Here is a 12,835-nt window from a genome sequence, read left to right as displayed (position 1 = left end):
AACTAATAATTATTTGTAGCCTACCGTTTCAACTATCTGACTCGTGTAGTCTTTACACAACCAAATCATAAATAAAGATGAATCACACACAAATTATCGCGTCAATCACTTTTTCCACATGACTCAAGTTGGTAGGTAAAAAAAAGGTGCACAACCAACAGGAACCAACCATCAGTATCTGAGGTTTTCGCTGAAATTACTAAATACAAGTGTGAAAGCGAAAGATTGAAGCAGTGTCCTGATGCTGTGATGCTGCGTTTACACCAGACGTGGAACGTGCGGATAAATCGCGCTATTCGCGTGTAAATAGCTGCGTGAACATATGAGTTTACTCGCTTCATTCGTGCGTCAAACCCCGCTTCATTCGCACGTCAAATTTACTTCAGAACAGCCACGGATTCGCATGATGGGCAGGGCTTCTGTCTGCCCGGTGACTCTAGCTTCATTGCTAAATGGCTAACATGGACTTTATGAAGAAAATAACAGTGTTTATGTGCTTTATGAAGACTGAAAAACAGCGTTGATACATTTAGGACACTGTCTGAGTCCACTACATGCTTTCAGAGGTGTATCCAGCTGTGTGAGCTCATAAACTCCTCCAGAAACTAAACCTGGATCACGGAGCCTTTCAGCGGTGCTTCTGACTGAGCCAAGCCCAGTTTGATGACTTGTTGTCGGTGTCGCCTGAAGGATTTCCCCCGGGACACCATCAACAGGTTCTACGTCACAATCACACCCCCACAAGAGCAAGCTTCTGATTGGTTAACGCGCCGCGAATGTCAGCTGAAGTTCAGATTTTCAAACTCGAATGATTCGCGCGAAACACGCATTAATCGCGTCAAACGCGCGAATTGCACGTTACTCGCATCAAACGCGCAAAACGCTCAATTCGCGCCGCGCCATTCGCACCATTCGCGCTGCAGTATGTCTATTCGAACGTTTGCATTGACTTAACATGTAAATCACTCATCTGGTGTGAACGCAGCATGACACCTTACCTGATAGATTCAAAAGACAAAAGAGTCGTTAGATAGAGACAGAATAAATTAAACATCATGTTTAACAACTATAGTGAGACGCAATCCAGCGGTATATGCTTGATAAACAGTCCCACTTGCACTGCTCTCTGCGGTTTTGTGTTCAAAACACCTGCTGACTGCCTGGAGCTCAGACGTGCGCATATGCTGCAGTGCATGCCAGAGTGTGTGTATGTGAGTGTATATGCGGTCATGTGATGTGTTTTAAGCGGTATAGTGTAGAACGTTTTTTAGAAACGGTAGATGAAACGCCAGTGTGGACGTGGATCGTTTTCGTTCTAAAATGCCATTTTAAAACTAAGACGAATTAGTGTAAACGTGGCCTAAATGTGTATTTTTTTGTGAGAGGGTTGCTGCTGTGGTGTGGGCGAGCTGGAGGATTACGATGTCGGCTCAGCATTGTGATGTCTATCAGCCATCAGTGATAGATTATGGCATCGTCTATTGACACAACCCTAATGTGGATCCTGTTCTTGCACAAAAAAACACCAATCAAAAAGGAGATGAAGTAAAAAGGGGATCTTACTTTGATTACAAGTCCACGTGACATTTATAGAATAAAATTCATAATATCCAACACTGACTGATTCAAATTCACATACAGTAACTGAAAGGAAGCCCATTCAGCACATTTATCCTATTCTGCTGTAAAATAATCCCTCATATTTACTGAGGTAGCCAAGCAACCAGAGATCTACAAGGTCCTGCAACTCCTTGCTGGGCCTTAACCTGTCATTTACCTCTAAGAACAGTCTCTCAATCACCACAGGTTATAATTTCTGTGACCATGGCAACAACATCCCAAAATGGCCTAGCTTAATAGCATTCATGCTGACTCTTAGTGAGTCACAAGTCTTTGTCTTTACAGAAGGAATGAAACTTAAATGCGTAATTACCCAGGACTAAAAAAATCAAGTCAGGCATGGACAGAGATGTTCCCACCTAGACGCAAAGCATGTATTTGAAAAAATGCAGTCTTTTAGGTGGATATTTAAGCATTTTGAATCATTTAATACTTATATTCTGATTTATTCTGTTTTTCAGGCTACATTCAAAGGCTGGATGGAAATCATGTATGCCGCCGTTGATTCCCGTGGAGTAAGCATGTTCTTTTTAGTAAAATTAAAGGCTTGCTTAAAAATTTACTAAAGAAACCAGCCACAGTGGGGGAAATTTTTTCTCAGAAAACATTTCTAAAGGTGATGTTGACTTAAAATTTTCACTGGATGTTGGTAAATCGTATATGCAAAGAAAACAAAACTAATTGTTTTACAAATGAAGTTATGTGTAATAAAAAGGAAATGACACATAGAAAAAAAAAAGTATCGAACACATGAAGAAAGGGAGGTTTAGAAAGGCAGTGAAAGCCCAGACAACCAGCTGAAAACTTTTAGTTGTTATTAAGCAACCCTCTGCCTTTACTCATTGTACATTAATATTAGGGGCTTCAGTCCAACATCTACATTATCAGGTTGATGAAACCAGGGTGGACATTTTAGCCAGACAATGATCCAAAACACAGCCAAGGAAACTCGCAAATGCTTTCAGAGAAAGAAAATCAAGCTGTAGAATGGCCCAGCCAACCACCTGACTTGAATCCAACAGAAAATGCAAAATAAAGATCAGCTTTGATTGACGAGATCCACAGAACCATCAAGATTTTACACTTTGTTGAAGTTTTTTAATAACTTACACCTAAGCAATACATGTGACTTCATTCTCCATATGGGAGTCAGCGCTTGTTTTATTTTATGTTTGTATTGTTTGGGTTTTTACCAAAATCGGGTTTAATTCCATGTCAACAGCTCCTTTAGAAATATTAGTGCCAGGAAAAAAACATGACATGTTTAATACGTATTTCCCCCCACTGTATATCTATTTACATAAAATTCCTTTAGTTATTAATAATTGTTAGAATCCTCTGAGTTTTATGCTTTTCTTGTTTGTCAGGTTGAGGACCAGCCCATCAAAGAGATAAACCTCTACATGTACCTCTACTTTGTCATCTTCATCATCTTTGGATCATTCTTTACCCTGAATTTGTTCATCGGTGTCATTATCGACAATTTCAATCAACAAAAAAGAATGATAGGTGTTTAAGATTGACTTCTTTTCTAAAAACATTTTGTTTGACTTGTAATGTGTTCCATGAAAATAATACCAACCGTTGTTCTTTGTACTAAAGGTGGCCAAGACATATTCATGACCGAAGAGCAGAAAAAGTACTACAACGCAATGAAGAAACTCGGATCTAAAAAGCCACAGAAGCCAATTCCAAGACCAATGGTAATTTAACATTATTGTAACTAAAAACTAGTAATTACTTTCATAAGTACTCTTTCAAAAATCTCACTACAAATACATTTCCATCTAGAATATTCTACAAGGATTCTTCTTCGACTTGGTGTCCAAGCAAGCCTTTGATATAACCATCATGATGCTCATTATCCTCAATATGATAACCATGATGGTTGAGACTGATGAACAATCTGCTCGCATGGAGACCATCCTCAATAACATCAACTTGGCCTTCATTGTCATCTTCACTACTGAATGCCTCATCAAGATTTTTGCCCTCCGCTGTTATTTCTTCACCATTAGTTGGAACATATTTGATTTTGTAGTCGTCATTCTGTCCATCGTTGGTAAGTGCACGACTTTCCAGTCTGGTAAGTGGTATGTATGGAAAGATACTTTCCTTGCTGAAAAGACCAACTTGGTTTAAAAGTAATTAATGCTTTGGTACTGGTCTATCTGGTCACCATTACGACAAAACCAAGCAAGTTTGGTTTAGTTAGTTAAGAAACATGGAGGCGACACCAGCTGGTCTTTTCAACTGGGATGTTGTAGTCTTAAGATTTTCATACTATTGTTGCATTTCTCAATTCTTCAAGAGATTTTTTTTTAAGAGTCTACCTTCATTGCATGTTTTGATCATGTGCCTTTTTTCACAGGAATTGTCCTGGCGGATATAATTGAAAAGTACTTTGTCTCCCCAACTCTTTTTCGAGTCATCCGGTTGGCAAGAATAGGACGAGTTCTTCGACTGATACGAGCAGCTAAGGGAATAAGGACTTTACTTTTTGCCTTAATGATGTCATTGCCGGCATTGTTCAACATCGGTCTCCTACTGTTTCTGGTCATGTTCATCTATGCCATTTTTGGCATGGCAAACTTCGCTTATGTGAAGAAGCAGGGTGGGATTGATGACATGTTCAACTTTGAGACCTTCGGGAACAGCATGATCTGCCTTTTCCAGATCACCACATCGGCCGGTTGGAATAACCTGCTGGATCCTATCCTGAACAACTCTCCGGAAGAGTGTAGCTCCAGTTTTGCGAACACCGGAACAAATACTAAGGGCAACTGTGGTCACCCCTCAGTAGGGATCACTTTCTTTGTCAGCTACATCATCATTTCCTTCTTGATCGTCGTCAACATGTACATCGCCATTATTTTGGAGAACTTCAGCGTGGCCACTGAGGAGAGCACTGAACCTCTGAGCGAGGACGACTTTGAGATGTTCTACGAAGTTTGGGAGAAGTTCGATGTCGAGGCTACGCACTTCATCGAATACGCCAAACTCTCCAATTTCGCTGACAGCCTTTCCGAGCCCCTAAGGATTGCCAAACCCAACAAGATCAAACTCATCCACATGGATCTACCCATGGTCAACGGTGACAGGATCCATTGCCTGGACATCCTGTTCGCTTTCACCAAACGCGTCCTTGGGGAGACTGGAGAAATGGATGCTTTGAAGCAACAAATGGAGGAGAAGTTCATGGTGACGAACCCTTCTAAGATATCTCACGAACCCATCACCACTACACTGCGGCGCAAGCAGGAGGAGATTTCAGCAACTCTGATCCAGCGTGCCTATAGGGCACACCTAATTAGACGGCAAATGAAGCAAGCTTCTTACTTGTACAGGCACATTAACCAAGAGACGCCCTGGTCGGAAGAGGACAGCGCTCCAGAGCAGGAAGGTCTTATAGCGTCTATGATTAAAGAGAACTATGGCCCTGAGAAAACGGTGGGTACACTGTGCTATGCATCCTCTCCACCATCCTATGAGGCAGTAACAAGGAGTCCTAGGGACCATTTCAAGTTGTTAATATCTGACTCTAGATCCAATGAGCCTCATAAATCAGAAGAGACATACGAAGAGACCTTTCTTTAGGAACTCTTTTCATAGTAGGCAGTCATTATTTGCTTTTTTTAACCACATTTGGATGTGTGTAAACAAACCTAATCAGGATAAGTCCACATGCAAACAAGATTGCACTTTTTTAATCTGTAAAAATATTGAAAGCCTGTTGTTTCTGTCATAACATATGGCACGGTATCATGATAAATAGATGACATGCATGGATATATCATAGCGAGGATGTACATGTAGAGAATGTACTACAGCACAGATGTGTTGAACATATCGCAACTGTAATATATTGCACAGATATTATGTTGTTTCCTATAAAGGTTTTTCCCAGGATTACAAACATCTAAACAGAGTTTTCTATTGCTCAGGATTAAGTGGGTAATGTTACCACTTTTCTTTTTTATAACACTTGATGAGAGTGACTGATTTTGAGTGACGGGTGCAAGAAAAAGGCCCATAAAATGAAGATTGAATGACAGCAGTGAAACTTTTTGAGTTTTTGTTTTCTTTGTTGAACACAGGCAGGAAACTGTGTTTTAAGAAGAGTATTAAAGATCAAAATAGACTATTCAAATAAACACATGTACATGCTCCTCATATTATTGTGCACAACTGCTGCATGTTATCCCAAAGAAGGAATCTATGTAATCTTTCATCATTTGCTCCATTTTGATATGCAACGCCCACAAGTTTCAATTAATTCACGATTGGATAAAAATAAAAAATAAAATAACTTCCAAATTGTTTTGGGTTAAATATCCGGTCACTCAGCTTACAGACCTAAAATGGATTTGACTGATTTTAAGCAACTCAAATGGTTATACAATGACTGTATGTAGAATAAAACAATTGAATCTACCAAAATAAACTTTAGCTCTTATGTCAGGGGATTTTTTTCTGAATGTGTTGCATATGTGGCTAAATAATACGAATGATATTTGCTATAAGAAAGAACATTTTAAAATCACACACCCTCATCACTCATTTTCATAAATCATTTTCATAAATTTGCCTGGGAAATTTTTAACCATTTACCAATATAATGTGCATTAGGCAATGGGAAGACGTACAGATGTATCATCAACATGTACAGGTATATATATTTCTGTGTTCAAAACAATATTTTACTCCTTTTTTATGAAACAAAGCTCTCCTTTCCACAAAATGTTCACTCTGTTGTGTTAATTTTAAGAGGCAATTACAAAACCTAAACCACAATAAAAAAAAGTATGGATGCATTTTAAAACAGATTATTCACAATATTTAATATATCAACTTATCACACAACAAGGCATGGGATGATAACCGCTTTCAAGGTATACCGCGGTTTAGAAAAGTCAAGGTTTCAAAACCGCCAAAATGTTCTGCTTTACCGTTCCTAAGGTATGCGCAAGGTATGCGTTTTTTTATGTTCAGGAGATGTTCATTATGAGAACAGTATCTTCCTCAGAAAAGATATCTAAAGATGCTGTTTAAATCGTAAAGAAATCTTTGTTTTTCAAATAAATGAAGAGAGTAAAAGTCAATTTATTTTCATTATTCAGCCTGACATGTTTATGGCTCCAAAACTATTATTAATGTTTCTCAAAATAAAATATATTGCGTTCAAATGGTAAAAAAAAATATTAACCAGACATTTAAAACCTATTTTAGAGAGGTAATCACAATACCGTGGTATCATGAAACAGTGATATTTTTATCCAAGGTTATCCTACCGTCAGAATCTTATACCGGCCTATGCCTACGCACAACACGTGGACATGTCCTCAATCATTTTTTTTAATGCAATAAATGTGATTATTTATATATATATATATATATATATATATATATATATATATATATATATATATATATATATATATAAATATCATTTTAGCATTAATATCGCAATGTGTGTACCCACTATAGTCACATCGCAAGACATGCAATGTTGAATTTAGGGTTGTCATGATTCTGGAATTTGGTACCAATCAATACTGAAATAAATAAAAAAAATATCCATTTTTGCTAATATTTGAGTATTGTTGAGCATGTTCTTAAACACTGCTCAACAGAAATTACTGTGATTGGCCTAGAACAGGGGTGTCCAAAGGGCCTGTGTCCTACTGACTTTAGCTCCAACTTGCTTCAACATGGAGATTTTCTAGCATACATAGTTTAAGCTTGATTAGCTGGTTCAGGTGTGTTTGATTAGGGTTGGAGCTACACTCTCCAGGACACCGGCCCGCAGGACCGAGTGTGGACATCCCTGGCCTAGAAGGTCATCCGTTCACCAAACTCACCCATGATTACCGAGTGTAACCACAGATCCAAGAACACTAAATCACTTTAAAGCCGCGATTCATCAGCAAATCGCTCGTATGTCAGCTTATAGACAAATCAGCTGATCGACGTGACTTTGAAACGCTCTAATGTCCCTGTATCTGTGTTCACAGTAAACAGCAGTGAGTTTGATGAACTGATGACCTTCACGGCCAATCACAGTCTTTTCTGTTGAGCATGTGAACACAATGGGAAATCAGCAGCATTTAAGAACGTTCTCAAATGTTGGGCGTTTTTAAAATTCCAGTAGCGATTGGTATCAAATTCAAGTATCGTGACAACCCTGATGCTCAATAACAGATTCTCAAAATCCCAGTGGGAAAAAATGATGCACATAAAGGTATTTGACCTATAATGTTTATGCAATCAAACTCTCTTAGATACTTTAATCAATATTTCCTCAACAACTTTATTTTTATCGACTTTTATTTACTGACTTTGAGTTATGCAAAACAACAGTTTGACAAGTATTTCCTTACAGTTTTTCTCAGTCGCTTTGGTGCATTTCTCACTACGCTATTTACATTTGCACAACAGGTAATGCATTTCTCAAAACAACTAGTCATTTGTGCACATCCTAGTAGCAGTTTCTCATTTTTTTCAACAAATTGCGAATGCTTTTGGACATGAATCAATTGCTTTTAAACAACTCTCTGCTGTTTAAAACATTATCATCTGCTTATGTCATGTCAGTCAAAATGAACTAAACTTGTAAATGCTGAATAGTCATTCTATATAAAACGAATAATCTTCATTTTATTACTTAAGGTCATTACATACAAATATGTTCAACTAGTTGTCAAAATCTGTCAAGCTAATTTTTTTTAACAAACTTAAATCTTTATTTTCCTGAACATGGCTTTAAAATTGAACAATTTGATGAATGATTTACAGACCTGTGTATGTTGTAGGCTCAGTTCTAATATGTACTGCAATATTGTGTACAGTTGTCCACAGCTCTACCTAAAGGGAGTTTATGTTTGTTGTAAATAAGGGCGTATTTATTCTTTTGCACAATGCTGGGAATAAATTGGGATTGCAAAGAGCAAATGCAGTAAAAAATGCGAAACATACATATTCAGTGTCTTGTACTCAAATACCTCACTAAATGCATTGATGTCTAACTTTACTGTAGTTTTCAAATGGCTGTGCAAATAGTATACAGTGCTGTCTTGAGCATTTTCAGGCAGTGTCACCAAAATCACTTTTTTTGCATTGAAAAAATGTAGAGAGTAAACTGTCATGATGAAAACATGACTAAGCCATTTGACTATATTGTTCATAAACAACGGTGTCAGAACTTTACATTTTGATGGCACTGACACATTGATTGACATGAATACTTGCTTTTGAGGAATGAACTATCCATTTTGAGCATGTGACGCGTTTTTGCAGGTTATCAGCTAGGTTTTGCAGTTTGTACTATTTGTTTTGAGAAAATCATTAAATGTTGTGCAAAAAAGCACTAGTGTTGTGAGAAACGCACCAAAGCGACTGAGAAAAACTGTAATAGGAACAACGGGGAAGTTTTTGTCGATTTTATAACGGTGTACATAATTTTTGCTCTCTGCTTTTGGTTGTGGAGCCAATTTGGCCTCATCCCCTGAGCGTTTGCCCTTTCTCCAGCCCAGGGTGAGGGTGTTCAAATCCTCCGCTGACCAGCTGGACCTCCAGGATTATCCCAGCGGAAAATAATCACTTCTTTTAATTACACACAAATGCACTCGCACTTCAGCTCTCTGTCACACAGTCACAGACCTTAAAACTACCTTTTACAAATGCAGTCGTCTTTTTCAGTTTTGAAGGTTGTTCCATGTACATTCATTCATTTATTCATTTTCCTTTAGCTTAACCCCTATTTCAGAGGTCTCCAAGTATATAAAGAATTTAAACATTCAATTCAGGAATGTTTGTCCATGATAAAAATGTCTAACACTGCAAAAATGCTTTCTCACATTTAAAATCAAGAAGCATCTAGACAAACAAAACATATAGCCTTGTTTTAAGAAATAATCTCTTTAATTTATAGTTTTCTCTGTAAACAAGTAAAATAATCTGCCAACAGGGTGTAAGCTAAATAATCTTATGTCAAAAGGGAAAACAAGAGTATTTTACTTACCCCATTGGCAGAATTATTTTTTATTTATTTTATTTTTTTTTAGAAAAACTCACTTTATTTTGCTTGCGTTAAAAGAAAGACTCACAAATTTTGCCATAATATTTCCTAAAACAAGACAGTATTTTTAGATATTTGGACTGGAAACAAGACAAATAAGTAAGAAAAGCATTTTTTGCAGTGTAAAACATTCAATAAATCTAATTAAGTGATCCATTGCTAATGCAGTCTAAATTCATTTTAATCGGACATAATTTTGGGATACCGTATTTTCCGCACTATAAAGCGCACCGGATTATAAGACGCAGTCTCAATTATGGGGTCTATTTCTGTACTTGACCCATACATAAGGCGCACCGTATTATAAGGCGCACGCTAAAATACACTGTCTGCAAAAAAGGTAATGGAAGCAAAACAGTTAACATAGTTTAGTTGAACTTTATTGTACTAGCTATTTAACAATACACTCACATTAATATTTTTTTCAATCAGTCTTCTCCCAAAAATCCATCAAAGTCCTCATCTTCTGTGTCTGAATTGAACAGCTGGGCAGTTTCGTCATCAAACACGCCGGGTTCTCTCTCATCATTGTCGGAGTCAGTCTCATTGCCGGGTGGCTGTTCCGGCTTTTGCGAAAGCTCGGACAACAGTTAAAGCAGACACCCTTGCCCAGGCATCCACAATCCATTCACATATGGTGGCGTAACTCGCCCGGCATGCTTACCAGTCTTAGTAAAAGTGTGTTCGCCGTCTGTCATCCATTGCTCCCACGCAGCTCGCAACTTCACTTTAAACGCCGTCTACACCAATATCCAGCGGTTGAAGTTCTTTTGTTAGTCCTCCCGGAATGACAGCAAGCTCCGAATTCATTCAAGTTGGTCTTCTAACTGTGGCCACCTTGCTTTGTTCCCGCGGAAACTCCGTTTCGTCTTCTTAACTCGGCGCAGTTCATTTTCTTGTTTCCTCCACTTCCGAACCATAGATTCATTTATGTAGAATTGTTTCGCAGCTGCTCTATTCCCATTTACAACCGCGTGACTAGTAGCTTGTAGTTTGAAGTGTTCCTCGTAAAAATGTCTCTTCACTGGTGCCATTTTCGGAGATCATTAAACATATGTGGTTTTGATTGATTTATTGATGCTGCATACGGAGTGTGCGTTTTACGTGTCGGCGGGAAATGCTCCGACAGCCAATCAAGCGGAGCGCTTTCCGAAATCACACAACATTTTTACAGATTTTTGAACTCCGTGCACACATAAAGCGCACCGGATTATTAGGCGCATGGCCGTTTTTTAACAAAATTTAAGGCTTTTAGGTGCGCCTTATAGTGCGGAAAATACGGTACTTTAAACAAATGATGGAATGACTTTGATGGCATAGCTTATTTATCAATCATAGTTTTTTAATGATTATTTTATGTGATACCCAGAATGTCAAGCACTTTGAATAGGGGTGTAATGGACCACGGTTGATCCGTGATTCATACAGATCAAAACCCATGGTTCAGAACACATGTGACCCAGGGATTAGGCTATTACATTTTTTTTACTTGTAGATTAATCCTAAATTTGCAACGATTGCAGAGAGAACACCTCTAACGTCATTCAAATCACATGTATGACACCATTTAGGCTTTCCTGCAAAATATAATGAAGATGGAAAAAGTTGTGGATGGTTATTCAGGGTGAGGTGGGTTTCTTAGGTTATTTTAGGGGTTTTCTGTCACTACTTGTTTAGCCTGCATTAATGTGTTCCGTTAAAGCTGCACGATTTATCATTAAGATTGGGATCTCAACACCCACGCAACATAAATTATAAAATGATGGTGATTTGCATATGTTTATTAATCCATCGAATCGCTGCATTCAAATCTGTGTTTGAAAAACACAAAAATCAAGAAAGCAATTTAGCCTTTAGTCTTTTGAGATAGTTATGAAGTTACAAAGAATCAAATAACAGAAGTACTGGGATAACTGGGTTTATGGTAAAGATTAAAATCAACATCATATGCATTTAACGACACTCAAAAATGAAAGTTGTAGGCGTCAATTACAATATTTAACCAATCCGCTTGTTAAGTGGTGACATGTTTGTGACGTATGTATACTGTTTCCGGGTCCAAGCCGCCATTCATTTGAGTGGAGAAATCATTCGTTTATGATCACGTTTTATTCCTATCACACATTAAAGTTAATTTTATATAAAATCGTAATGTACACAACAATCTCTGGGCTTGCTGCATAACAAATACCAAAAATGTATTAATTTATAAAAAAATTTATCACTTTCTGGCCATCGGATATTAGGCATGGACATATATACTGCGATCGGGATTTTCAAAAGCATTAAATCGCTTTGTAAACGTTTATTGTTACCATTTCATGAGTCTCCCTATTCAGTTGAATAGAGCGCTTGGACCCGGAAGTCGCTTCGCGTGACGTCACACCTAAAAAGCGGATAGGTGGTGACAACCAGCCATCAAAAATATGCCACTGAATAATTCTACAAAAAAGACACATCTAGCAATAAAACGTGAAGTTTTTTAAGTGAATGACTGAATCTTTTATTGAAAACGAGCCTAATAATATATATAGGTTGCACAAATTATAACGTTTACGATTTCTACATTTAGCATTATCAGCAACAGTATAGTAACAGTGCATTTTTCACAGTACTGAATATTTGACAATGTATTTTTATTCAGCTAATTCTTTCTTCATTTAATTTTTAATGAAATTACAGGTTATAAATTCTGTTTGTTAAATAGTTTTTTAAATGTTTTTGTAATAAATAGAAACAAACTACATTTGTCTTCTCCCTTTTCTGGCTGATCCATAAAATAGTCCGATCTGCGAGTAAAAACCCATACTGTGATCCGAACCGTAGGATTTGTGATCCGTTACACCACAAATTTTGAATGTTTTATACTTAGTACTTCTGAAATCAATGTTCAGCATGTATTTTTTTGTGTGAAAAATGATTTCTTGCTATTTTAGAATTTGTTTATGCTTTACTTCTTTCTTTACCCAAATTTTTCATCATCATTTCATATACACCTCCATGTACATTTCAAACCTGATTTGTTTCATTTACTTATTTATTTAATTGTCTCATGTTTTGTGATACTCTTTTACAACTCTTCATCTCCTGCACATGTTCATTTTAATTCTTTGGGTCTCTGGATTGCTTGGAAAAAAT

At 37.4% G+C, this 12,835-nt stretch overlaps 1 protein-coding gene and 1 long non-coding RNA gene across 7 annotated transcripts in view; one reads left to right on the top strand and one right to left on the bottom strand.

Moving 5' to 3' along the window:
• Nucleotides 1–6,720, top strand: part of scn12aa (sodium channel, voltage gated, type XII, alpha a) — a 155,642-nt gene extending 148,922 nt beyond the window's left edge. For 2 of the 5 annotated variants that reach the window (XM_087240125.1, XM_087240123.1), the window contains 5 exons: nt 2,082–2,135; nt 2,988–3,129; nt 3,223–3,323; nt 3,412–3,706; nt 3,992–6,714. In XM_087240125.1, coding sequence (XP_087096251.1) covers nt 2,082–2,135; nt 2,988–3,129; nt 3,223–3,323; nt 3,412–3,706; nt 3,992–5,217 — 1,818 coding nt within the window. In that variant the 3' untranslated portion in view covers nt 5,218–6,714. 5 annotated transcript variants of the gene reach the window in all.
• Nucleotides 1–12,835, bottom strand: part of LOC141378974 (uncharacterized) — an 87,526-nt gene that overhangs the window by 54,905 nt on the left and 19,786 nt on the right. The gene's annotated exons all lie outside the window — the stretch shown is intronic.

Source organism: Danio rerio, chromosome 2, assembly GCF_052040795.2.
Source record: "Danio rerio strain M-AB ecotype USA chromosome 2, GRCz13ab, whole genome shotgun sequence".
Taxonomy (NCBI): domain Eukaryota; kingdom Metazoa; phylum Chordata; class Actinopteri; order Cypriniformes; family Danionidae; genus Danio; species Danio rerio.
Note: the sequence above shows the minus strand (reverse complement) of the source record. Positions and strands in the feature narration are given on the sequence as shown.